This window comes from Falco punctatus (genome assembly GCF_963210335.1).
Source record: "Falco punctatus genome assembly, chromosome: Z".
Taxonomy (NCBI): Eukaryota; Metazoa; Chordata; class Aves; order Falconiformes; family Falconidae; genus Falco; species Falco punctatus.
The window spans coordinates 84,918,639-84,944,682 of record NC_137586.1 but is presented as its reverse complement, the minus strand read 5'-3'; the positions used below and the strand labels follow the sequence as shown (position 1 = coordinate 84,944,682).

Here is a 26,044-nt window from a genome sequence, read left to right as displayed (position 1 = left end):
CCTCCCCACCGGCACCTCCGTCGGGCCGCTCGCCCCCGCTTAAGGTCTTTTCCCCCCGCCAGGGGCGAAGGCCAGGGCAGGGCAGGGGGCGATGCCGGCGCCGGGGGTGTCTCCGCCGTCCCCCAGGCTCTGGCAGGCAGGTCCCCGTCCCGCCCCCGCTGCGGCCCGGCCCGGCAGGGAGCGCAGCGCCGGGGCTTGCGGCGTCACCTCCCGGCCCGGGAAGGGGAAGTCGGTTCTGCTGAAAAGTTGGTGAGGGGTTGGACGGGTGGGGGCAGAGCGGGCAGGTGCCTACGCCACCGCCGCCGCCGCCGCCGCCCTGCAGCAGCCGGCGGAGCGCTCGGGGGGCGGCTGGCTGCGAGCAAACTTTGATTCCTGCTACAACAGATGTCAAAGAGTTTTCTTGGGTTTTCTTGGCTGCGTCTGGGGACATCTTGTGATGTTTTAGAGAACAGGACATGATCTCACATGGCGAGGAGCTCTTTACTTTCTTAATCATTTCACGGTTCCTTCAGAGGCTTTTTTCCACCTAAAACGTTTAGTTTCAGCTCAGTGATCAGCTGCAAAAGCTCGGCGGGGAGCGGAAGAGTTGAATTATTCCAACCTGCGAGAGCCCCTTAAAAAATAAAAAAAAAAAAGAAAAAAGAAAATAAGAAGGAAAAAAAAGAAAATAAAGAAGAATAAGAAAGAAAAGACGACAAGAAAGAAAAGACAGGAAAAGAAAAAATAAAAAAGGAAAAGAAAGGAAAAAAAAGATAAAAAAGGAAAAGAGAAAACAAGGAAACACGAGGAGAAAAGGAACGAAGAGAAGAAGGAAAAAAGAAGGAAAGGGAAGGCTATAGCAACACGACGTGGAAACTTTTCTCCCTGCTCGTCTCCCCAAGCCCCGACAACCCGGGATGGAGTTGGAGAAAACCTACGGGACCCCCCGGGCTGGCCGCACAGGTGGGACGTGGGCTAGAGGCCGGGGCGGGGGGGGGGGGGCCGTGGCGACGCCGAGACCAGCCGCCGCGGCCAGTTACGCGTGAGCCGCCGCCCGGGGTAGGGTCGGGCGCGGCGGGGCCGGGGCCGGCTGCCTCTGGGGCATTCGGGGCTGCGCGGGGGGGGGGGGGGGGGGGGGGGGGCTGCCGGGAACCGCCGTGTCCCGCGGATGGGCCTCGCACCGGCGGCGAGGGCCGCCTGGGTGTCCGCCCGCCGGCCCTGCGGCTGGGGCCGGGAGAGCGAGGGCGTCGGTATCGGAGACCGGCGAGAGGGCCGGGGAGAGCCTCGTCCCGGCGGGGAGCGCGGCGGCGGCGTGGCCGTGGGGCCGGCGGTGGGTGCGGGTGCCGAGGCGGCCTCGCGGCGCAGCGGCGAAATGCAATTCCGAAGCAATCGATGGGGACTCTTATTAGTTAAATCGCCTGAATAATCGTTTAATCGATAAAGCATTTCATGGCGGCGCGCCGCACGCCCCGCGCGGCGGGAGCGGCCGGGGGCGAAGAGGGGGGGCCGGGGGCGGCGGTACCGGCAGCTCAGCCCGGGGCGGGCAGCGCGGCGCCCTGAGGCCTCTCCCGCCGCGGGAACCGCCGGTGCCGCCGCATCCCCGCGGGGTGTCGGTCCGGCGGGAGGCTTCACCCGTGTGCCCCGCGCGGGGGGAGGAGGAGGAGGGAGGCCGATGAAGACCAGGCGGGGGGGGTGCCGCGCCTCCCGCCCTCCTCGTTCCACCAGGCCGGCGCCCCCCCCCCCCCCCCAACCCGCCCCAACCCCGACATCTCCCTCGGGTCGAGGCGCCGAGCTGCGGGGGGGCGGGAGGGTCGACCCCCGACGGCTCCCGGCCCGGCCGGACCTCCACCCCCCACCCTGTCCCGTCCCGTCCCCGCGGCGGCGGCTGCGGCTGCACGGCCGCGCCCGGGAGTTTCGCGTTCAACGAAAACTCGCCCCTCGCTCACCCGCCCAGCGCCGCCGCCTAGGGGGGGCCCGGCCCGGCCCTGCCGCCGGCGGGGCCCCGAGAACGTGGGCCGTGGGTGCAGCGGCGGCGGGGGGAAGGGGGCGGCGCTCCCCTGGGAGCGGCCGGCAGACAGCGCCTTCCACGGCCCCGGCCCTGCGGCGGCTGCCCGGGGAGACGGGACTCCGGCGCCCTCGGCGGAGCGGCAGCCCCCCGGCGGGGCCGAGGGTGGGGGATGTGGCTCGGCTGGGCTCTGCCGTGACCCCACGCTGACCCGCGGCGGGACAGACGCGGACAGGGGGAAGAGACCCTGAATTTCTGGCCCGGTCCGCAGCCACCGCAAGCGGAGGCCGGTGCAACCGGATGTCAGGACCCGCGTTTCAGCGACCGGAGCGGCACACCTTCGGCCCCGGAGGCGGCGGTCTCCCCCTAGGGCCGTCGGGCCCCGCCGCGACGGCGGAGGGCGCGGGCGGGCGGAGACCGAGACCCCGACACCAGCCCCGGCCCGGGGCCTTCTGCGTCCTCACCCACTGCCCGGGCTGCCGGGGCCGGGGGCCATCGGGGACACACGGCCCCTGGACGCGCCGTCCGGCCGCCGGGGAGACCGACAGCCCCGGGAAACTCCCTCGGGCTTGCCGGCTGACTCGCGTTCTCGGGACGCGCCGTCCCGCCGTCGAGAATCCCCCAGCCCTGGGATGCTCCGTCCACCCGTCGGGGGTCCCGCGCCCACGGCCCCGGGAGGCGGGGCCCGCCCCCCCGGAGCCCTCCCCCTTCCCTCCACGGTCTCGCATGGCTGAGCCTCCGCCCTGCACCGCCCAGTGGGGGCGTGCAGCCACGCCCCCCGCCCCCATTGGCCCCTCTCCCGCCAATGGCCGTCGGCGCCGCCCGGCGGCCAATACGGGGCGCCGTCAAGTTAACTTTTGCGATTGGCCGGGGCGGTGAGTGACGGGCGGGCGCCGCCCGCTGCCGGCCCGCCGCTGTCCAGCCGGGCGGTGCTGAAGCGCCACCCGCCGCGCCGTCTCCGCGGGCGCGCTGAGCCGCGCAGTCCGGTCGCGGGGCGAGGCCGGGGGGCGGCGGGCGCGGTCCCGGGGCGGTGCCCGCGGCAACCGGCGGAGCCCCCCGCCCCGCCCCGCGCGCCCCCGCGCCGGCCCGCCCCCGCCCCCGCCCTCCTCGCCCGCCACAACCCCCGCCGCCCGCCGCGGGCCGGCAGCGCGCCGGGCGCACCGCCCGAGCCAGCCAGGCGCCGCGCCGCCCCGGCGAGCCCGGAGGCCGACGGCGAGCGGGGAGGGGCGGCGGCGGCCCCGCGGCCCGGCGGGCGGCGGCGGCGGCGATGGGGATGGGCGCGCCGCGCCGGCTCCCCAGGTTGGACGGCGGCCGCTGACGGGGCGCCTCGGTCCCGCGGGGCCGCGGCCAGGCGAGGCGAGCCCGGCCCCCGCCCCGCTCCCCGCCCTCTCGCACACCTTCCCCCGCCGCTCCCCTCGCACCACCGCCGCCCCGCCCGGCTCCGCGAGTTGCTGCGAGCGGCGCGGCGGGGGGCGGCACAGGCGGAGCGCACCGCCGCCGCCCCGGGACCGAGCCCCGCGGACGGGACGCCCGTCCCCGCTGCCGCCCGTCCAGGCCGCCGCGCAGCCGCTGGTGCCGCCAGCACAAAGAGCCGTCGGGCAGGGAGCGTCGGGCTCCCGGTCGCCGGACCGAGACGCCCGCCCCCTCCGCGCCCAGCACCGCCTCGGAGCCGGGAGGCGGGTGCTGCGGCTCGCCGGTGGCCGCCCGGGGAGCGGCCGGGGGCATAGGCGCAGTCCAGGGCGGCCGCTACTCGCCGCCTCCCCCTCCCTTTTCACCCCCCTCCCCTCCCGAGTCCCCGGACGTGGCGAGCGGCGCGGGGAGCCGCAGTCGGCCGGTGCTGTCGGATACCGCGACCCCGCTCCGGGCGGGACTCTCGGGGCTTTTTTTTTATATTTATTTTTGCCTTTTTTGGGGATTTTTTCTTTACTTTTTTCTTTTTTTTTTCTTTCTTTTTTCTTTTTTCTTTTTTTTTTTTTCCGGTCTCCGGCTGTTTCCCCGCGCTTCCTACCCACCCCTCTCCCCAGCCCCAAACCCGAGCGCCGCCGGCGAATCGAAGTCTGCTCGGCGAGGCCGCCCCGGCCCGGACCGCTCCGATGGAAATACACTGTAAGCACGACCCGTTTGCAGCAATGCATAGTAAGTAGGCTGCTAGTTCAACTTCTCTGACACGGCTGCGACGGGCCCTGCGCGATCGCGGACGGGGCCACCGGGGCCACCTCTCCCCGCCTGCCCCGGGGCTCCGGACAAACGATGGTCCGAGGCTGACGCTGGCTCCGGGGCGCGGGGCTGCTCTGCCGCCTCCCCCCGGCCCCGGGTCACCCGCCTGCAGCCGCCGTGGCCCTTCGGGAAGGCCGGCGGGGTGTCGGGGGTGGCTTTTCCGGTGGAGGGACGGCGGCGGGATGCTGAGGGGTTGTCCGAGGTTTATTTTCCCGTGCATAGATAGGTGCACACGCACGCTTAACTGTGTGTGTCTGTGTATATGCACGCATGCTTTTGTATATATATATATGTATATATATGTGTGTGTGTGTGTTTGTGTGTTGATTTTTTTATTGTTGTTGTTTGGCGTTTTTTTTTGTTTGTTTCCTCCTAAATCGAATATGTGGGAAGAAAGCCACCCGGTATTTCCGAGGAACGGAAAAGTTTGCTATACGATATGCTCTCTCTATTTCAACATTTTGATATTCGTTAATTAAAAAAACTAACAACAACAAAAGGCAAAACAAATGCGAAGAGCACGGAGCGGGGCTGGAGGGAGGATTTTCTTTCTTTCTTTCTTATTTTATTTTTGATTTTTTTTTTTTTTAACCACCCAAAGAAAAGCGTAGCAATCCCTTGGCGAGCTCCGCGTCGGGCAGCGCGGCGGCAGACGAGCGGGCAGCAGAACTGGTTAACAGGTCGTGCGCGATGGGCTTGCCTGAGATTTGTTGTGCTTGAGAGGTCGGGGAAGACTTATCCATTAGCACAGTGTTATGCGAAATGACATCTTCTCTCACGGTGAGTTAAACGCTGCATTACGGCGAAAGATTGCGAGGAAATTTAAGGTAGAACTAACCTCATTTCCTGGTGCGCCGCAGCCTTTTAGCTAAAAGAAATTTGTTTGCGAAATAAACCAACCAGCATAAGGGCTGGAAATCTCCCTTCCTCCGTCTTCGCCTCGATCGCTGTTCATCCGGCCGCTGCCTTCTCCCTCCGTCCGTCACACGGTTTCGGGAGGTATCCGGGGCCGGGATAGCAGCCGGTAACGGGCATCTGCCGCCCCCGTGCAAACGGACTTTCCTCCCCGCGCAACACGGCGTTTTAAATCCGCGTTTATTTCTCTCCCGTCGTTGAACCCTATCACGGCTTTTTGTGTGTGTTGAATTATTTTTTTTTTTTTTTTAAAGGCGAACTTTACGGGCGGCAAGCCCGCGGTGCGGGATGCGTGGGGGGGAGGGGGGGCGACGCGGGGCACTCGTTCCCGCCCGGTCGCGGGGGACGATCGGGACGCGGCGCTCTCGGACCCGGGACCCGCGGGGGCCCGGACGCCCTGGGCGGGGGCTGCCGCGGGGGTTTCAGTGGCGCCCTGCATTATGGCCAGCCGTGGGAAATCGATACCTTCCGCAGAAATTTCGGGGCAAAACAGAAGGGAAAAAAAAAAAATCCCCAAACCAAAACGCCGGTGTCTTCGATCTGGGCCTCGGCCGCAGCGGGGGAACCCCCGGGGCCCTTCGCCGTCAAACGATCTCCGGAGCCGCGTCTCCCCGGGGGAGTCGGGGGGGGGGGGGGGGGGGGGGGAAGGGGGGAGGCGACCCCGGTGAAACGCGGCGGAGGAGGGCGGGGGAGCCGGGGAGCGGCGGGGGGCTGCCGCCGGCAGGGCGAGCGGGGCCGGCGGCGCAGACCGGGGCACGGCGGCCGGTGCCCGGTCGGTCCCGAATGGGACCTTGGCCCCTTCTGGCACCCCCGCGGTCCCCGCGACTTCCTCGTCCCGCGTGGGCACAGCCCGGGCCCACCGCCGTCCCGGGCGCTGGCAGGGGAGGGGGGGACACACGCAGCCGGGGCAGCCCTGACCCCTCCGCGGGCGGCTCCCCGGAACCGGCCGCCGTTCGGACACCCGCTTCCCTGCCCGCCGCAGCCCCGGGGCTCCGGCCCCTGCGCCCTCGGGCTCGCCCCCCGCCGGGAAGCGCCCCCGGCTCTCGCCCCGTCCCCGCTCTCCGCGGCGGGGCTCCGAGCTGCGGAGGGGGGAGCGGAGCAGCGCACCGACCGCGCTCCCCCGTCAGTGCGGTGGGCCGGGGGCTTGAGCCCCGTGCCCCCCGCCTCGCCTCTCGAAGTCCCCCGGCCCGACGGGGACTCCGGCGGCCGCAGTTGTCCGGGGAGCGCGGCAGCTGGTGAAGGGGACCCCGAGCGGGCGGGGAGCCGGCCCAGGCGCCGGGGCCGCTTTTCGAGACGGTGGCGGGTTTGTGGAGGGGTCCCCCGGCGGGAGGGGCGGCGGCGGCCCCGGTCTTTGTTCCCCCGGCGACTGGAGGGTCAGATGCTCTCAGCCTGGGCAGGCCCGGGCTCCGCCGGCCTCCTGGGGGCTGAGAGCTACGGGGTGAGAATCGGCCCTTTCCCTAAGGAAAGACATGTCTTAATGCTTCCTTTCTTTTCTTTCCTTCTTTCCCTTTCCTTTCCTTTCTTTCTTTTGCTTTCTTCCACTTGCTTGCTCTTTCTCTCTTTCTTCTCTCCCCTTCCTTCCCTTCCCATCCCTTTCCTTCTTTCCTCCTCTTCTTCCCTCTCCCCTTCCCTGACCACCACGGCCGGACCTTGCCGGTCAGATTGAATGCGCTGTGCGTGATTTTGTACGATCAAAGCCACTAGTAGGGGAGAAGCCTGAGGTCTCGTTCACCGCAGCGTTTCGGGGCTGCTCCTCTTCGCCTCTGCCGTTGAGTTGTCCCGGCTCCAGTTGCGGCATCATCCCAGCCCCAGCGTGGCCCTGGGCAGGGTGGCTGAAGGCAGCCTCAGTGCCCAGGATCTGCTCCCCTGCTCTCTGGGACTGCAGGAGGGATGCGCGAGCCTGGGGTCAGCTCAGCCACTGGCAGAGGTCTGCATCTCGCATTGATGAAGGCAGAGCAGACACTTGTCTGCTTGCCACAGGCTTTAGCTGGCTTTAGCAGTCATGTCCTTCATGTGGATTTCATTATGTGTTCTGACAGTTACAGAAGGTGTTTGCGAAGTTTGACAGCGGTTTATCAATGGTGAAATGACTGCATTTAAATAAAAATAGGTCTATATAGTAATTTTTCTTTTAAACACTGAGGCATTTGGCTTGCCAGCCTATTCAAGCCCTGTGCAAATAGATTTTCTGTATTATTTTTGTTTTGGAATTGGCATCCGTATTTCCCCTATTGCTTGTTTTCAGCTTCTGCACTCCTCTGTAATCTAAGTAGTTTGAATGATTAACAACACGAGGGTTAATTAAATTACCTCACTTGGTACGTGGGATTATGGCATGTTCATGAGTTTTACACAGTTTCACTCCTATTCAGGTGGGTCCTGTTTTGGCCAGATACTTGATTCACCTTGCTGAAGGTGAACAGTGCAAATCTGCTCAAAAAGGAATAATACACCGGGCTTGCCTGACTGTTCATGTTTCATTTGTGGGATCATAATATCTTCCAAGACTGCTGTAAATTGTAAGAGCGGAAATCATGCTTTTTTTTTTTGTTTTTTTTTTTTTGTTTTTTTTTCTTTATGAAGTCAAGGCATCTGGAAAAAAAAAAACCAAAACAACCCCCATGTATTTCATATCAGGTAGTCTCCTTCTGTGCTCAGACATAAATAGCCTGGAGGCTGAGCGATCACCCAGCCTTATTTTCATCCGATTTCCTCACCAGAGGCTCCCAAGCAGCCTCATCTCCACGGGGCAGCACCAGGCCTGCCCCTGTGGAGCCCACAGTCGGGCCAGGGCAGCTGCTGGTTTTGGGATGCCCACGGGCGGGGAGCTGGCCATGGCTGCATGGTTCCCCATGGCCATTTTCTTTCCACTTGGGGCTCGATCTGCCTTCAGGCAGGAGAGTCCTCCCCTCCGGCGAGTGGCATTGCGGCGGCGCAGGCAGCGCGGCCATGACCACCTCTGCGCGTCGGGTCCTGCAGCGCCCGGGGAAAAGCAGCCGGAGGTCGGAGCAACGCTGGGGAAACGATGTCCAGCGCTGGGGAGTGCTGGGTCTGGGGGTTCTGCCCTGAAATTCTCACACAGCTCTTCTTCTCCTGCCCTTTTTCCCCCTCCCCTGTGTGTTTCAGGACATGGAGGCGTCAATCAGCTGGGGGGTGTTTTTGTGAATGGCCGCCCCCTCCCAGATGTGGTTCGCCAAAGGATCGTGGAGCTCGCCCACCAAGGGGTCCGACCGTGTGACATCTCCCGGCAGCTCCGTGTCAGCCATGGCTGCGTCAGCAAAATACTTGGCAGGTAAAGGGGGGATGCTGAATCCTTCTGTGTCTGTCAAGAGAAAAAGTGTCAGTGCCGGTCCCTGAATTGAAGGCTGCAAAGAAATGGACAATAGTAGAAACCTCAGGAAACTGGTCCAGTGAGGAGAGGGGCTTCATGACCGCTCACGTGGTTTTATATGCCTGGTGTGGGGAAAAAAGTGCCATCATTCATACGTCTGGTTTGCCCCTTTCAGGGTTTCTCATAGGTAATTGTAACACAAAGTGCAAAATGCCATGTGGGGTATATTTGCTATATATATGGCGTATGTCCTGCACCTGTCTGTTCTGAAGAAGTAGAATAAATCTGGGAGTCATCTTCAGTTAAAAAAAAAAAAAAAAAAAAGTTGTGGAAGTTGCTTGTTTTGCTTTCTGAGGAGGACTCTCTTTTTAGCAATGATACCGTTACATATTGCATCAGCATTGCCATGCATTCATTCCCGCAGGCTGTTCTGCAATCTGTCCCACTGTTTAATTCAACATATTTTTGCACTCTTGTGCTGGAATATGTTCTTAATTAGAACACAGAAAACCATGAGTAACTGTTAACCATCTTAATTCTGGCTATTTAGGGAGCAGCCCTCTGCTCAGGCTGCAGCTGCTCGAACCACTATGGCAACAGCAAATTAAACTCTAAATTCATGTATTTGCCTGATTTAATTTTAAAAGGTGACAGAGATTCAGGTAAAAAATGCCATGCTTGCTTCTTTGTGTCTTGTGAACAAATCTGAACATAATTTTTATAAAAAAATATATGTGTTAAAAGGGTTTTGGGCCCCAGATATTCTAAGGTACTTGGGCAAGTTATGTTAAGGAAAACATTATTTTTTTTTTTGTTAGAATATCTTTTTCTTGATAATCCGGAAAAGTTAATTCCTGAACTATTTACTGAACTTTCACAGTTAACTTCATTGTTTGGCATTTTACTCTCACTGTTTTTCATTTTTACAATCTTTTTCTTTTCCAATTTTGATGCACTTCGCTTTCCTGGACATAGCATAGCTGCAAAGCCTGTTAAAGCAATTTTTTTGGGTAGTATCATGCAGAGGATCTGCTTGGGTTAGCAACATTTATGATCTCTCAGTGGCCATTTAAGTGTTCAGCAGCAGACTGACTTGGCACAGCCCCAGGCCCCAGGTTTCGTAGCTCTTGGCACTCTTTTTCTCCATAGCCCCCTCCTACCTGTACTTGCCCTAACTGGGAAATGGAAATCTGCCCGCACAGCTCCGCATGGCATGATTTTAGGGAGCCGCATGGTCCAGCGTGCCGGTTGCTCTCAGTATCCCCGCTTTTTCTCTCAGGCCTTCATTTACAGGGGGATAACGTTCTGCCTGCAAGCTGCATGCATTCCTCCCGGCGTAGGTTTGAGGATGCTGATGCATTTGCTATTCTAGAGAGGAAAACTTGCCATATCTGAAACCTGCCTGCCCATCATGGGCTGTTTCACTGGGATATTGCTTTGCATCCGCTGCCGGCACGGGCTCCTGCTCGTGGCTGGCATGGCTTGGCTGGTGATTCTCTCTGCTGCACCAGAATTTCCACTGATCGCCGTCAGGACCAGCGCACAGCTAAGAAACAGGCAATTTATTTACCTACCAGGCAAATGTCTGATGGTTTTGCTTTTGGTAGTTTGCATAGGTTTACTGTTAGATATATTTGCACTATAGAGCTGGGAGTGAGGCTCCAGAGCTTTGTCATTAAAGTTGTCAACAATAAATTGGAATTTCATAGCTCATTATTTTCATAACTAATAATTACAGTGGGTAAAATGTCACTGTAATTGCAGCTCTGTGTGTGTGTGTGTGTGTGTTTTCGTGTGCGTGAAAAAATGAGAATCATAACAAATCCTTACGTTTGGAATGTTGTTGGTGGGAATTTTTCAGGTTTTGGTACAGCCTTAAAAAAACACTCAGGGGCAGGGAACCGGTAGTTGCAGTGCAAGTGAAACTCACTCCTCAGAAGAGGGTAACGCCGGGGTGCCCACTCTTCACCTGCATGGGGAACTGGCTGGGAGCAAAGGGTCGGGCCCTGATGTGCGTAAAATGAAGCCAACTGCGGCTGTCCTTGCCTTTAAAATGGAGACGGGAGTCAGGGATGCCCATGCTGTGCAGCCAGCGGGCCCTTTGACTGTGCCTAGGGTCATTGCCAGGGCGAAGAGGGGGGGATGCCAGTGCCGTCGCTGCGTGATGGTTGTCCCCCCTCATAGCGAGACCTCTTGGCTGCAGGGGATGAAGGGTCTGGGCCCGATCCTGCATCCTCCCGCTCAAGGCATGTCTCCCGCTGGTGTGCCGTGCCTTTGCAGGGCTCGAGGTGGCGAGGACGGGTGCGTAGGCAGTGGTTAGAGGATTTGGGGGGGGAGGTCTTGCTGGCCAGAGGGTACCAAGGGCTTTGTGTCCCCCCCCCAGTGAGCTTGCCACTGCTGCGGCACGGTGGCGGCGAGGGATTTTGTCATCATGGCTTAACTACAGCAGTGAGTCAGCTGTGGAAAACACGCGGCCACAGCTTCCCGAGCTGCTGGCTGATGTGACGCTCAGCTGGGCTGCCCAGCATCGTGAGGCAGTTGCCACCATGTCACAGCGCAGTGAGGCCCTGTTGGAGAGAAGCACCCCAGAACACTTGCATGTTTTGACTGGAGCTAAGTAAATTGTGACTTTTTCTTTGGTAGAATTCCATGGTATTGTCTGGCGTCCTCCTACACCCTCCTCATGGGAGAGGTGCCAGCGGTGAAGGTTTTGAGGCCAGGGGTGCGAGGTTCTAGTAGGTTTACAGTTTGCATTCGCCATTGTTTTGTCATGTCCTCAGGAAGCACGGGGGGAGCTGAATCCTGCCCTCAGGCTAGGCTGTGTTTGGGGACACCTAAGTGACTGCACGGTTCTGTACCGGGAGGGTTAATCCATCTCGGACACTTGATGCTTTCCATTACTAGTATTGCTTAAACGGCTTGTGGAGACTGGTGGAGTCCACACCTGCGTCCAGAATATCTGAAAACACGCAAACACCACGGTAGCGGTCTCTTTAGAAGGAATTTAAGGCCCTGCACACAGAGCTCTCCTGGAACAATTGAAAACTGGTAGCCTGGCAGGAATTTCATGAACGTGGTTGCATGTTACAATGCGACAGACTTTGGCTGCGCAGCCCGTCTGTGTTCTGCTCACGCTGGAAAGACTGGGGAATGAATGCTTTTTTTCCCCGTATACTGGGTATGTCGAGTAGCTGTGGAGAAAATACCGTAATAAACAGTCTTTATGTTCTTCTTTGGGAGTCATTTCTGAGCTCCCGATTAGAAATACGGGCACAGAGTGTGGAGTGGACATGTTGAAGCTGCTGAGACTGTGCAGCTCAGCGGGTGTCTGGTTGAAAGGCTCCCGGTCTGCGCTGTACAGGATGGATGTGCCGGGTCAGGGCAGGTGGGGCAGGTAGGCATGGGGTTTATTTTTCATGCGGTCATGTGAAAATTCACAAGATACAAAGAAGCGCCTGTCTGGGAGAGCGCCTCGTGTGCTGGGCTTCCTGACAGTGCCGAGGAGCACAATCTCATTTCTTGGTCTGCCTTCCGTCCCTCCACGGATCAAAAATGACTTCTGCTCTTAGCAGCGTTTTCAAAGCTTTGTTTATTAAAAGGGGAGGTCGGTAGGACGTGGGCTGTAGCTGGGACATATTGTTGCAATGCTATCCAAAGCAGTTCCTCCTGTGTGATTTACATGTGAAGAAGCCTGGCGGGTTGCTGTGGGTTCAGGGACCCAGGACTCTGCCTTTCCTGGCGTGGTGGTCAGCAGAGCTGCTGGTGTGGGTGAGGATGCTGTTCCTGAGGAAGGGCCACGGAGTGGTCACATACGCTGACCTGCACACCGTTGGGACCCCTCCAGAGCAAGGGCAGCACTCTTGTCCTTCAAATCTGTGCTTGAAACTACTAGAAACGTTAACGTTAGAAAGGATGCATTTTGAGAAACACTTAACTCTCAAAACTGTGATATGCGTGCTAAAACCATAAAATGGGAAAAAGTTATGGCAGCATGTTTATCCCAGAGGTGCAAATAAAATACAGTACCTAACTTCATTTCACTATGAAATGATAACAAGACGTAGATATTAATGACAGAGAGTTTCTGTAGAAACAGTAATTTGCTACAAAAGAGTCCAGCACAAAAAGTGGTCTTTGGTGTGATTTGTTTCTATTATTGCTGGTACTGCTGATTAATAACACACATTTTCAGTTAATTTTGGATCCTGGCATGCCCTTTAATCTTGCATTGTTTCTTTTGTCTTGCTATTACAGAAAAACATATATTGTATCTTGAGGCCCAATTCCAATTACTATAAGTTAATCTGTTAGGTGATAAAGCACTACATAGGCAGAAAATGTGTATGTGGAAGTGAAGATGTATCTTAGGATTTGCTGGGGTTTGGTTACCTTGAAATTATTTTCTCTATAAATCTCAAAGCATGTTCTCTGTCTATTTGTGATAACTAAAGCTTTGTTTTGGATGTTGTCCCAGGTATTATGAAACTGGGAGTATTAAGCCTGGAGTGATTGGAGGATCAAAACCAAAGGTCGCCACACCCAAAGTCGTTGAAAAAATTGCAGAATACAAACGCCAAAATCCCACCATGTTTGCCTGGGAGATCAGGGATAGACTCCTTGCTGAGCGAGTGTGTGACAACGACACCGTGCCCAGCGTCAGTTCAATTAACAGGTAAAGAGATCTGTCTGATCCCGGGGAGGGATGCTCCTCGGAAGCACTGTCACTGAACCCTCATTTAGAAGTGCAGCTTGCCAGTGTTTCCTGATGCATTTGGGGCTGGGGAGCAGCTGTGGGCTCACCTTGGCAGCCAAAGCGTTGCAGGTGATGGGCATTTCTTGGACTGGGCAGGTTCTGCAGCTGGCCTTTGCTTCTTTCCCATCCTTTTCTCGGTCTGTGAGTTGCAGTCCTTGCCGGTGATGATCCTGCGTGCTTGCTCTGAACGAGACCTTTGTTCTGCTTGATGGGGTGGGGGTTCAGCAGGATGTTCTTCCCCCGGGGAAAGCTCAGATGGCCGTTGGGTGGGCTAGCAGTCGCCTGGGGAAAGAGGGGGCCAGGGTGCCTGGAGGAGGGAACCCAAGGCACAGGTCTGAGGTACCACTTCTGTCTTCCTGATGCCTGCTCAGTGTTGCTGAAGGCGGCACCGGAACAGTGCTGGCCGTTACTGTCAGCATGAACATCACTGGGAGAATTGGGTTGGTAGCTTTCAAGTGCCTCAGCTGTCTGCTTGTTACATGGACACACTTAAGTGGCCTTGAATTGCTTTTGTAAAAATGCAGGAGAATCTCATTTGGAGACTCAGTTCCACGTTTGGGAGTTTTGCCACGACCTCGCTGGGCAGAACGGGGCTCACAGAGGGGTCTGGAGCTATAGTGACCTACTGCTATCCCAGTTACACCTGTCCTTGCCTGCTTCCTTCTAAGTCAAAGAATGTCTGAAGCCGGTGTTAAAAAAAGCCCCAGTGAAATACTCTGTTATGCCTCCAGCCCTGCCAGACTGATAATAAGGGATTAATACTTGGAAGGCAGAGCACTTGGGCAGCCTCATGCACACCCACACTCCTGGCAAGCAGAGTCCTTTCATTTTCGCAGAGGATGCTCTGCGCCGGGCTTCGACCTCACCACGCTGGTGAGATGGTTTTCACTTGTGCAATTGAATGCAAATTCCTTGAATGCAGCTAGCTATAAAGTCCCATCTGTGTCCATGGACGTGAAGTAAATTGATGCAATATTCTTTTATTGGCTATCCCAACCTGATTTGCATTCATGGAGTTGCCGCTTGAGTAGCCGGAGTGGCTTTCCCAGCATTAGTGGAGAGTGGTGTCTCTGCCTTGTTGAACAGAATGTTGAGTCATACGTTTGCGTGTTTAAGAGCAAAAATGGGTCAGTTCACATGGAGCCTTCGCTGCTGCCTGGGAGTCCCTGACTCACTGAGGCTCCGGATCAGCATGCGGTAACCCTACGGACATGGCATTTTCAGTTTTAAAAAGGATTTGAGAAATAATGTAGACAGCAGGAAAACCGAAGGAAAATACAACTCTGCCTGACCTCATATAACTGAGGGCAAGCTCTGCTTCCATAAAGTCAACTTGAGCCCTGCCATGTGAGAAGCATCGCTGTGTGAGCAGACCTGTGTTTGTGCAGTAGGGCTTCAAGCATCCTCCAAAAAACTACCAAAAAGGCAATCATAGCTCCAGGGAAAAGAGAGACCAAGCAACCTCCAGTCATGTTTTGACACAGTTTCCATATTCTACCTCTTGCTGTGTCCTTGTGTGGTTCTGCACTGATAATGTCCACACACCCACTGCCACTCCATTAGAAACCTGTTTCTTAATTCTCCACAAAGGTTTTTTTTTTTGGCCGGAAATCTCATCCTTTCTCATCTGCTTGTGGCTGTGGCTAAGATCTTTCAATTTTCTTAAAGGTGTGTAATCCCTTTTTAGAAACACAAGCAATCTTTTTGAGTCAGTCTCTTTACCTGGATAATTGTTTTGGCGAGCCCGGGAGCACATCCTGAAAACCCGGACCAAACTGTCATGACAAGAAAGCTGCAATTCACGTCGGAACACTTGGCTTTACTGCGAAATCCTGCCTGTTCCATGTTGTAGCCCATGTGTTTTTATCTTCACGGTTAAAATGAAGGGTATACTTCAAGGCTTTGCTGGTGGGGATGTCACACATCAAGGATGCAGACCCCTGCTCACGATGCCCGTATCCGCTGCCGAGATGCAAAGCCGGGGCTGCCCTGCCCCCGTGGACCTGAACCCAACCGAAATCGCACAGCGTGGTTCCTGTCCCACAGCAAGGAGGGTGAACCCGAGGAGCTGGCGTTCCTGCGGCGGAGAGGGTGGAGTAGCCACCCTGCCACCCCGGCCCCAGCCTCCCTGGTGAGGAACTGGGACGCACTGGGGCTGAGCTCTTCCCTTCATGGGAGCTGTTCTGGAGAATGCCAGGACTACTGGGATGAAGTGCAGTCAACACATCCCTGCTGCCGAGGGTGCCTTTTAGCAGATGAATTTGAGCTGCTGCCCCCACATATGAGTGAATAATAACTATTATTATTAATTAATAACATTCATTAATATTAATAATAGGCCACTCTTCCACAGCAGGAGCAAGTCTGTGTGATTAAGGCTTAATTAATCATTGCGATTAGTTTTGCTCAAATAAGCTGAGAGCTGCCCAGCTGCTTCGAAGTGCTCCAGTTCTCCGTCCCTCTGGAGATGAAGATGTTTATGTGTCAGAAGGCTCCGGACACACTGCCCTCGCCGCGATGGCGATGAGGCCTTGTGCTGGGGCTTGTTTCCACCCTTGCTCACACAGGGTCTTACGCCTTCCCCACCAAAGCTGCGTGCACAGCTCCCTCTGACCCCCATGCCAGGCTGGCTGCTGCAGCCCGTGGCCGGGGACCCATCCACTGAAGATAATCTGGTACCCAGTGGCTTTGCTCTGGGGCTGGCAGCTGGATGATGGCTTACTAACAGACCAAAATCCTGCCAGCCTCCATCATATTTGTCAGAGGGACAGCAGTGTGTCTTCTTCTGGGATGGGGCCAGGTGTCAGCAATGGTCGTTCCTGTGGTAGCTCACAGGGTGACTTTTTTGTCCCTGTGAATGCACCCCCATGAGTGCATCCCCACACCAGCTCCGTCTCACGCTTCCCTTCCTCTTGCCACTTCCAAATCCACAGCAGGCAGAAATGGAAGAAGAGTTTGTTAGGCAAAGAGAGGAGACATGTTTACTGCAGCATCACTGCTGCAAAAACAGGGCATCAGGCAAGGAGTTGTGTGGTGAGCAAGCAGCGTGCGTCAACGAAATACCCGCTTCAATTCTGCTGCAGTCGGTGGCAGAGCGGTGTTGTCTCTGGAGGTGCTTCAGACCCTGTCTTGTCTTTTTTTCACTGTGCATCGGCAGGCAAGCACTTGGTTTCGCATCTCCCCAGCTCTGCTTAGCGGCTGCCCTCTGTCCTGCAACACAACACATGCCTTCTACTTTATCTGCGTCTCTGAATTTTTCCTGGTTAACAGCACTGTCACTCAGAGCAGAGGCTGTCCCCAGCGATGACGGTTCGTTTATTCAGCTTTTAAAATTTGCATTTAATCCAACGCATTTTTGTTTTAATAATAATTTGGGCAGGCAGGTCCTTTTCCCAGGTGTCCCATGTTCCGTGTGAGTACTGTACATGGGGTGGTCTAGGGACAGCCTTCTAAATGGATCCCAGCACCCACGGGTGCACATCGCAGCCTGCTGGGACTCAGAAGTGTCCAGCCCCCTGAGGAGGGGGTGCTGGTCCCAGCAGGTGCCCAAATAGCTCTGGATGTCCTTTCCCGGGCGATAAGGACTAGGCCCTTAAAGGCACTGAAGCACCAAACACTGCAGCATCCTGAGGAGCACGCAGTCATCCCAGTATCCCTAATAACAGGGGTCGGGGACAAAACCACGGTCGTGAGTCGACCTGCCAAACTTTGATCTTGCAGCGGATGATGAAGGGATAATCAGCGGAAAGGCATTTTTGTGTTCATGCAGGTACCCTGAACTGAAAAAAAAAAAAAAAAAAAAAAAAAAAAGTGTCTGATGCCCCCTGCAATTGCGTGCTTAATGCTAAGTAGTCATTTCTTTTCAACTGCGCACAGGATCATACGGACGAAGGTGCAGCAGCCACCCAATCAGCAGGTCCCAGCCTCCAGTCACAGCATAGGTAAGGAGAACTTATTTTTTTTTTTTTTTTTTTAAGATTAAAAAAATAGTGTAATGGATAACAAATATTCTAAAGAACTTTTAATCATTCTTATGGACAGATAATTCTGCATAAAACACTTCAGCACACGTGCTAATGCGCCTTCTTTGTCATTCTCCAAGGGCTGAACATAGTAAATGAATTTTATAAATACTGCTAAAAGGTTTTGAATTTTACTGATTATTATGATAAATAGCTTTCACCATGAGACAGAAAATTGAAATCTAAACCAAAAAACCCCCACTAATGGGGGTCTATAGAATGTCAGATAATTAAAGTAATAAATCAAGAAAGGGATACTTATTCATAACATTTTCTGCATCATTAGTCAGTAAGTAGTTTTGAATGTGTTTTTTTTCATCTATCAACCATTCCTTCCATAATTCTTTGTGCACTTGCAGTCTTGAGTGAAGCAAAACTTTCCAAAACTTTAATTCAGCCACAGACCAGCAACGCTGTGCCCCGTGGCAGGCGATGCTGGCAGAGGGGGTCCCTGGGAGGGGTGGCCCGTCTGCTGCGGCATCTGCAGCCCTTCGTGAGTTTGATGGTGTCTTTCTGGGGGGACTGCTCTGCTGTACCGCAGCAGGGATGGAGGGGCTCAGTCTGGGCTCAGGGATACTTTCTGGCTCTGTGAAAGCTGCCAGGGCATGGGTAGGCAGAAGGGGGGGTGGGATGGGGGCCCTGGCTCCCCTCTGCTTTTACAGTGTCGCTTGTGAAATGGGGAAGTGCTTGCTGCTCCCTCCCTGGCAAGGGTGGGCTGGCACTGAGACCCAGAGCGTGGGCACAGAGCTGCATGAACTCTTCGGGCTTGTCGAAGAAATCACGCTGCAGCCCCATGTCCTGAGCTTTTCCCCCTGGGAAACGCCAAAAGACTCTCAGAGGAGGGGAAAGCATCCCTCATTTCCCTGTGATGGCTTAAAGGCCGCCTCTCCTTGAGGAAAACGAAGGCAGAGAAGAGAAAACTTTCTCAGAAGTTGGGGTTGATAGAGGCAGCAGCGGTTCCAGACGCAGGTTTGCTCCCTGTGGGCTTTGGCTGGGGGGTCTTTAGTGTGGTGCTGCAGTGGACCCCACCCCATGCTTTGGGGCTGGCGGGGCTGTGCCAGCGCAGGCTCAGCCTGTGAGCTATGGAGGTGAGAGCAGTGCTGCCTCCTCTGCCTGCTTCCGCGCAGCTTCGGGTTCCCGCAGCATCATGTGGACGCAGCATCTGCACCCCTGGCCAGCGCGTCCTGGCTTGTGCCAGCCGTGATGAGTGACCCCCACCTTGGCTGGGCACAGCTCGCACCCTTTCCTGAGGGCTCTGCCAAAGCGAAGTGGATTTAATTCCTATTTCGAGGAGCCTCAGCGCCTTTCCAGCTGTGTAGCACACAGCTGGCCATCCCTGGGCAACCCCAGATGTCTCCGGGGATCTTTGCTGGCTGGAGCCTGGTGGCTTGGGCCAGCGGGATGCAGGCAGCAAACCGAGCATAGCGAGCGCAGGCTGCTCTGCTCCCGCAAGGTTCCTGCCCCGGGACCTTGCTGGGGAGGCTCCTCTCCCTGCTCCGTCTGCCTTGCTGCAGTGACAAGGCTGGTGTGTTGTCTGCCAGCATCCACTGGCCCAAGCAACGCGCCTTCCCACCGTGCCATGCTCAGGATGGGGCGACCAACTGCTAAAGAAGAGCATCGCCCATCCCGCAGCGCATGGCCCCGGCCCCTTGTGAGAGGGGTGATGGGTGACCATGCTCCTGCTCCCACCCCTGCACAGGGCTGCTGCAGCACGCGGCTAGGCTGGGCTGACTGGGGTCCTTCCAGAGCCGGAGGGGCCACGGTGGCTGGCAGAGTCCCAGCCCACCTTGGTCATGCTGTGGGTGCTGCTGGCTTTTGGGTAGGCTCGCGCTCGTGTTGTCCTGCCCGCTGACCGCCTGGCCTTGCCTTGCAGCCTCCACGGGGTCCGTCACCCAGGTGTCCTCCGTCAGCACTGACTCCGCTGGCTCATCCTACTCCATCAGCGGGATCCTGGGAATCGCCTCCCCCGGCACTGAGAGCAACAAGCGCAAGCGGGATGAAGGTAGTGGGAGCTGTTTTCTAGTCAGGGGGGCATGCACCGATGCATGACCAGGAGGGGTGGGATGGGACCGGGGCAGATGCTCTGTGCATGTGATGCGATGGAACCGTGGATGTCCCCCATCGCCGTCTGCTGCGGTGGGGTTTGGTCCTATTTTGGCTGGCCTTTCGCAAGGTCACAGCCAAGCTGGGGATGTTTGGCATGAACTGGTGGCCAGAGGCAGGACCTCTCCGAAGAGCAGGGGCTTGTCTGTGTGTTTCAGAAAGCGTAGGTCGTGTGTCAGTTTTGAACCAGACCCTCCTCCTGAGTGGGGAACATCTCCCTCCTGCCAGAGAAAAAGGGAAGAATCACCAATGTGTTGACTCTGTGGCTACTTAAAACATAGAATGTCAGGGAGGCATCTCCATCCAAAAAGAGACAGATAATTGACAGCAGAGCTGTCTGCTGGTCTGCAGGTCCCCCTGGCACCAGGATACTTTTTGTCGGTCCAGAGGTGGAAATGAGCATGGTCTGGTTGGGGTTGGGTATTGCCAGTGCTCCTCAGATCCTGCAGGGTTTGTGGTCCTGTTTTGTTCTGCGTCCTGGGTAGTTTCCTGGTGGAAACACTGCTTTGGAGAGAAGGGAAAAGAGGAAAAATTCTGTGTTGGTGCCTTACGAAAGCGCCTTTAACCTAGAGCTTCCCTTTTGTTTAGTAAGAGCTTACGGAGGCGAGTTGAGGCCGTGACCGTGGACACATTTGCAGTAGCAGAGGGGACACCAGAGCCTTGGTGGGGATGCTGTGGTTGGGGCTGTGGAGAGCACCTGGAGGAGGGATAGCTGCCCACCCTGTGGCAGCACTGGTGGGCTGGGGGTCCTGTTTGTGCTTGTCAGGGGTGGTGCTGTCCTGCCTGCTTGGTCAAGCTCCTGCCCCTTGCTGTGAAGCAGCTGTGGTCCCTGGCTCCTGTGCTGCACGTGTGGGTCCAGCGCCGCGCTGCAGCCAGTGTGGGGCTGCATCCCTGTGCTCCCTGTGCCCCACCCCCCCCGCCACTGCCTGGCCACACAGGGATGGAGCCATGGGCAAGCAAGTGGGCAGAAGCCGTAGCAGCATTAATTGAAGCGGTGGGGAAGGCTGGCTGAAATGGGGCAAGCAGCCTGGCGCAGGAGCTGTGCGAACAGGGTTGGGTGTCTGTGGCTGCACTGGTGGAAGGGCCCAGTCAGGTCATGGAGCAGTGCTTGTTTTACTTCAGCTGGGGGAAAAACTTCAAGAGGTTTGTGGGGCCAATTTCAACCTTGGGGGGACTGGACCGATGTTGGGCGTGGAAAACTCGCTGTGTTCAGGTACTTGCTGAGTATGCCGTTGTTGTTACTTAACTCTGCGACTGTACGTCTGGTATTTTTTTTTCCAAATCAAGGCCCCAGGTGCATAGATAAATACATGCGTTCAAACAGGTAGGGTAGAATTTTCTATTTTATCAGCCAGTTCAGGAGAGAGGCCAATCTGTGTTGAAACCACATGGCTCTGTCACAGCCCTGTCCTGAGGCACTGGTTCCTGTGATTACGGAAGGCTCTGGTTTAATGGTGGAGCAAAGAACGAAATATTTCCTTGGGAAGAGCTGAAGCAGAGCTGAGAAATTCCCCAGCTTTTGCCAGTTCACATTGAGAAGAGAGCACGTGATTTCTAAAACAACCGCATTGTTTTGGCAGGATGACTCATGATTTTCGAGCGCATAAGCTGGACAGTAATGCTGTCCTCAGCAGACCATTTAAACTGCTTTTCTAATAGGCTCAGGGCCACAGATTTGGAAAGGCAAAGTATTAAACAGATACTTCGACACCTTTGTCTGTTTGATGGGATCCCCGAGGGGGTCCATAACCCCTCCCCTCCTGCTCAGCACAAGGTGCCTCTGCATGGGTGGGCGCAAGGTGCCCACGGAGCCATCCCAAGGCTCCAGTGCTGCAGGTGATGGAGAGGTGGGTCACACACGCTAGCCTCTAACGTGAGGAAGGGAAGCACGTCATCTAATTATGGCCTGTATCATGATGCAGATGCACAAGGGGGCAGAGTTAACTTTACCATTTGCCTGACTTTGGAGAGCTGATAAGAGACTACACCACCTCGCAGCGTCTCTTGCGATCTCGTGCTGTTTCTCGGTAGCTGTTGGAAGGTGCATGCCCGCCGCCGTACTTCCCTGCGTACGTCTCTCAGAGCCCTGAGCGAGCGGCGCAGCGCTTGTCCTGTGGTCCTGGCTCCCCTTGGCCAGGGAGCGAAGTGGGGTGGACTTGCCCCGCTAGCTTCCAGCTGCATGCTCGGTGTGATTCATGACTTCGTTTTCGTTCTCCTCACTCTTGCCATTCTTTTAGCAGATGTCCCCAGTCTTTAACCCAGTGGGGAGCTCGCTGGGTAGCAACAGGGGCAAACCAAATCATACAGTCTTTATTGGTTTATATAGCTGAAGGTGTCATTTTTTTTCCCCCCCCTGTTGTAATATGGACTTCGAGCAGATGTGCCTTCGTGGGGGATCGGTTGCTTTCGCTTGGGGTTAAAGGACATGCTACTGGAGACTGACATAAGAAGCAGGCTGCTCTGTAGCAAGGCAGAGAGATACAGTCAGCCACTGCAGCCCCGAGCAGCAGAAGCTGCTGGGCAGCAATCGCCCTGTTTTGCAGAGCCCACCCTTCCTTCCCCCTTCGCTCCTCTCTCCCCAAGCCCTGTGGGCTGCAGAGCTCTGCAGGTACTGGGGAACTGGCAGAAGGGCTTAAGCCCAACAGAGCGATGCTCCTGGCATGTTCATGCCACCCCACCCGAGAGGGACCCTGGAACAAGCGCACGTGGCAGAGGCACAGGACGTGGCTCTCCCCCTGAGGTCTCATCGTAAGCTGGTGCTGTCCCTCCAGCGTCTCTCCATCAAAGCAAGGCAAAGCCCAGGGCTTGGCTTCCACGACAGCTCCGTGCTCTGGAAGAGGCACACTGTGTCCGCTGCTCCTTTCTAAGCCTTTTCACCCCCCCTGGAGCGAGGGGAGCATGTGTGTGGGGGTGATGCCAGCTGCTGCAGGGACAAGCGTGGGCACCGCTCCACTGCTCAGCTTGGGTGCAGCCACGATGGCACGGAGGGTAAGAGCATTTCCTCTAAGGGACACAGACTTTGCTAGACCAGTCGGTCTGTTTTCCTTCCTCGTGGAGGTGCAGCTCGTTAGGGCAAAAGGCTGCGTGCAGCAAATACTGCAGACGGGCAGGAAACGCTGTCAGAAGCAAATCGAGCAGGACACCCTCCACAAAGCACCGTGCAGGACGTAAAGTGGCTGCTACCCACCCCCCGCTTCTTGCTGCAGAAGAGTTTTGGCAGATGGAGATACCCGCATCTAACAGCTGCACAGACCATATTTCAAATTCGCTGCTGTGGAGTCTTCTCACTGGTGGAGGCTTTTGGGGAATTGAAACCGGACTAGCAATAGACCTTCACTCATACAGGTTGTTTTGTTTCCATCGTCACCAGCCGTAACCCTGTGTTGCTGTTAGCATCTGGTGTGATGATGTAGGTGCTTGTGTTTTGTTTTCTCAACTGAATTCTTTGAAAAATGCCTTGCCTTTAAACGCAGACTTGGTATATTTAAAGGCGTTTGTGTCACAGTCTTCTGCCTGGGAGGATCAGCCTCCAGCAGGGACAAGGAATGAGAAGAAACGGGGGATGGCTGCAATCCAATGTCTTATAAAACCGCCTGATGTTAGAAGTACCATGTTTTCACACAGTGATGCCCCAGGCTGGGCATGCCCTGGCCATCCCAGCAGCGCTGACCTGCACAGCCAGCTAGAACTGGTTTTCGGCTGAGAAAGTGTTTTGCACCGATGAAAGTGGGCATGAGCTTGCCAAGCCAGCGATGGGTCGGGGGGGCAGAGAGACTGGGAAAAGCAAAGCAAGCGCGACTAAACACAAGCGAGAACTAATAATACGGGTAGTGTTTCTGCCTTTTGTGTCTTGCCTCCACACCAGGCCCATGAACTGTGTTTTCCCAGTGGGACAGAAACAAGCTTCACTCACAGCTCGGTAGAGACTTGCTGGGCTGTGGGCACAAATGACCTGGAGGCTGCATGGCAGATGGTCAGCAGCCTCAACAGGGAGCTCAGTGCTGAGTAGGTGCTGCCAAGGTCTTGTGTCATCTCCCCTTGTGGCTGAGGGACAACGCGGCTTCCAGGAAATTTACTCGAGGAGGCTGCTGCTTGTAAAGTATTTTTTCCCGTTTTTACCTCCGCTTCTTTAAGTGTCGAACGCCAGAACCACAGCTGGTACCCAGCTCTGTGGAGTGTGGTCAGGTGCGACGTCCACAGCTCTGTCCCCATCTGAGGTCTGCCTTGTGACCTGCAGCTTATTCGTGCAGCGCATTAATCGTGTCTGGGGCTCCTGCTCTCCTCTGTCTTCTTGTGGTGGAGGCAAACGTCTGACCATTCTGCCCTCTTGGTCCCGCTTGTCCTGCCTGTGCGCTCCATCCATCCTGCCAGCACAGAGCTCCCGCCTTGTCACCCAGCACCGTGCTACGGCGATGTCCTGGCTGGGCTGAAGCCCAGCATGGTGAGAGCTGCTGCGTCCGCCTGAAGCTCACCTGGAGGGGTTACAAGGAGACCCCTCCCGGCCAAGGGATTAGTTGGGAGTGTGTAAACCCGCTGTCCAGCCGTGGCTTTCCAAGTCTTTCCAATTTCCAATTTCCATTTTCCAAATGCAAAGTAGATCTCACTGCAGGTACCCTGACGATGGAGGATCTTTATTCTTCTGTCTTTTGACGGTTGGAGTTTGGGACTGCTCTGGCCACCCATGGGCCCCTCTTCCTAGCAGCCAGTGTCGTGGCTTTGCGGATGCTCTCAAGGGTACCACTCTGCCTGGGACACCTCTAGTGAGATACTGCTCTGGCGTGAAAGCCCTCTCCTCTCCTGAGTAGGGGTTGGGATCTTGTCCCACTCTGGACTTACTTCTTGGAGTTCCTTGAATAAGTTTAGGTGCTTTTTGTATGGTGGGTTTGAGTCTCCCAAGATCGGGAAGGACTTGCTGAATGAGAGGTCACAGCACGCTGGGCATTGGGCGGTCACTGGTGTGGGAGCGCAGGAGGTGAAGGAGCCCACAGACGTATTTGCACTGCCTGTCCATGCTCTGGGGCATTGTAGGAAAAGAATACGTGTTGCAGCCAGCGGGTGATGGAGTTCAGTGCAGAAATTAACCATTGGTGAGGTCCTGTGTGGACAGAAGTCCCCGTAAATCACCCCAGATAAGGTCCTGAGCCTGACAGTACGTGGTGGGCATCGATATTGTCTTCTCCAGCTCTTCCTTGGGGTCTTTTGCACAGTGCAAGTGATGTGCAAAGGCCTGAAGCCTTCGGGGATCCGAACTGCAAGGGAAACAGTCAAAACTAGAAGGGCTGCGAGGGGGAAAAAGTAGAAGGTTATGGACAGAAAAAAACCCACCTGCCAACAAAAACTGGGACTTTATGGTGCTGAAGTAAGTTGTGGGGACTGACTGGGGAGGGGGTACAGAGTGGGGCTGGCAAGCGAGGGGGGAGACGGGCTGGCCATGCCTCCTAGCTATACTGCACGGCGGGGGCAATGCCTGCCTGGACCCTGGGGGGCATGTGTCTGTGCAGAGGTTAAAGGGAAAGAAATGGCCTGCAGCATCCTGGGGAAGTGCTGTGGCTTACTTTCGTAATTTCTAAGCCCACTTCAGCGGCGCTTACTCACTGGAGTGGCCTTTACTCCTGGGGATAACTCCAGTGACTATAATGAGACGAAGCCTTTGCAGGGAATGAGGTTTCACAGGGTCAGCAAGTGCTGGTTTGTATTTCTCCTGCTGGTTCAGATTGTCCTCTGAATTCAGGGATCCTTTCCTGGTGGTGCGAAGTGGGGTGAGCTGTTTGTCCCGTTGGTTTGTTAGCTCTTCGAAAGCCGTGGTTTTCCCTCGCTGCACAGGCGCTGAAAGCATCCTTTTAAATAGAGTTGGATCTGGACTTTGCTAGTTACGTTGAGGTGGTGGCTTTATCTACGTTACATCCAGTGCAATGTATTGTTTGGTGGAGATTTCAATTTTTTTGGGCGTCATTGAAAGCTTTTTCTTTTCCTGAGTCCTTGGATGTAATTTCCTACAACACGGAGGCCTTTGTTTTGTGTCTCTCTTTGCACTCTTCGCACAAATTTACCTTTTGTGCACCTGGCACAGGCCATTCTGAATGGGCTGAAGTGGCAGCAGCCTCTGGCCGTGCTGGCGGTTTGACACCAGCACAGACAATGTTACCCGTGGATGGTGGTGGTTTGACACAGGTAGTGACGGTGTCACCCACGGATGGTGGTGGTTTGACATGAGCAGTGACAATGTCACCCGTGGGTGGTGGTGATGTGTGGAGGAGGAGTTTGACTCCACCAAGGCGTGCGACTAAAATGCTTGGGTGTTCCCAAGAGCCACCCTCTGTCTGTGGGGCTATTGGTGCTGAGCTGGTCGTCCCAGACATTAATAAGTGGAGCTCAGCTGGCACAGGATTTCTCTTTTAGAGGAAAAGAGAGTATTTTGACATTCATCATGAAATTCTAGGGAAAAAAGAATAAATGTACGGCAATTCAGATCTCAGCTATGGCAGCATTCAAAGGGCGTAATCTGGGCTTCTGAGAAACTTCTGCATCTCCAAATTAATGAAAACAAAATGAAAAGCCATTTCAGCACCCAAACCAAGCTGTTCTGGCATATGAGGGCAGTGCATTCCCACCAGTGCTGCTGAGGCCGCACAGTGTTTCTGGGGAGGGAGGGACCTCTGCCCAGCCAGGTGATGGAGACTGCAGGCTGAGGTCTTCCTGGGACAGATCCTTTCAGCTCT

General features: G+C 56.0%; 1 protein-coding gene across 3 annotated transcripts in view; it reads left to right on the top strand.

Annotated features, from left to right (window-relative positions):
• The first annotated feature begins 262 nt into the window (after positions 1-262).
• The window catches only part of PAX5 (paired box 5), a 139,327-nt gene continuing 113,545 nt past the window's right edge, over positions 263-26,044 (top strand). The window contains exons 1-6 of one of the 3 annotated variants that reach the window (XM_080372523.1): positions 263-942; positions 4,009-4,120; positions 8,243-8,408; positions 12,922-13,119; positions 17,077-17,141; positions 19,096-19,224. In XM_080372523.1, the coding sequence (XP_080228649.1) occupies positions 4,078-4,120; positions 8,243-8,408; positions 12,922-13,119; positions 17,077-17,141; positions 19,096-19,224 (601 nt within the window). In that variant the 5' untranslated portion in view covers positions 263-942; positions 4,009-4,077. The remainder of the gene's footprint in view (positions 943-4,008; positions 4,121-8,242; positions 8,409-12,921; positions 13,120-17,076; positions 17,142-19,095; positions 19,225-26,044) is intronic. The other 2 variants (XM_080372522.1, XM_080372524.1) reach the window with 2 other exon arrangements.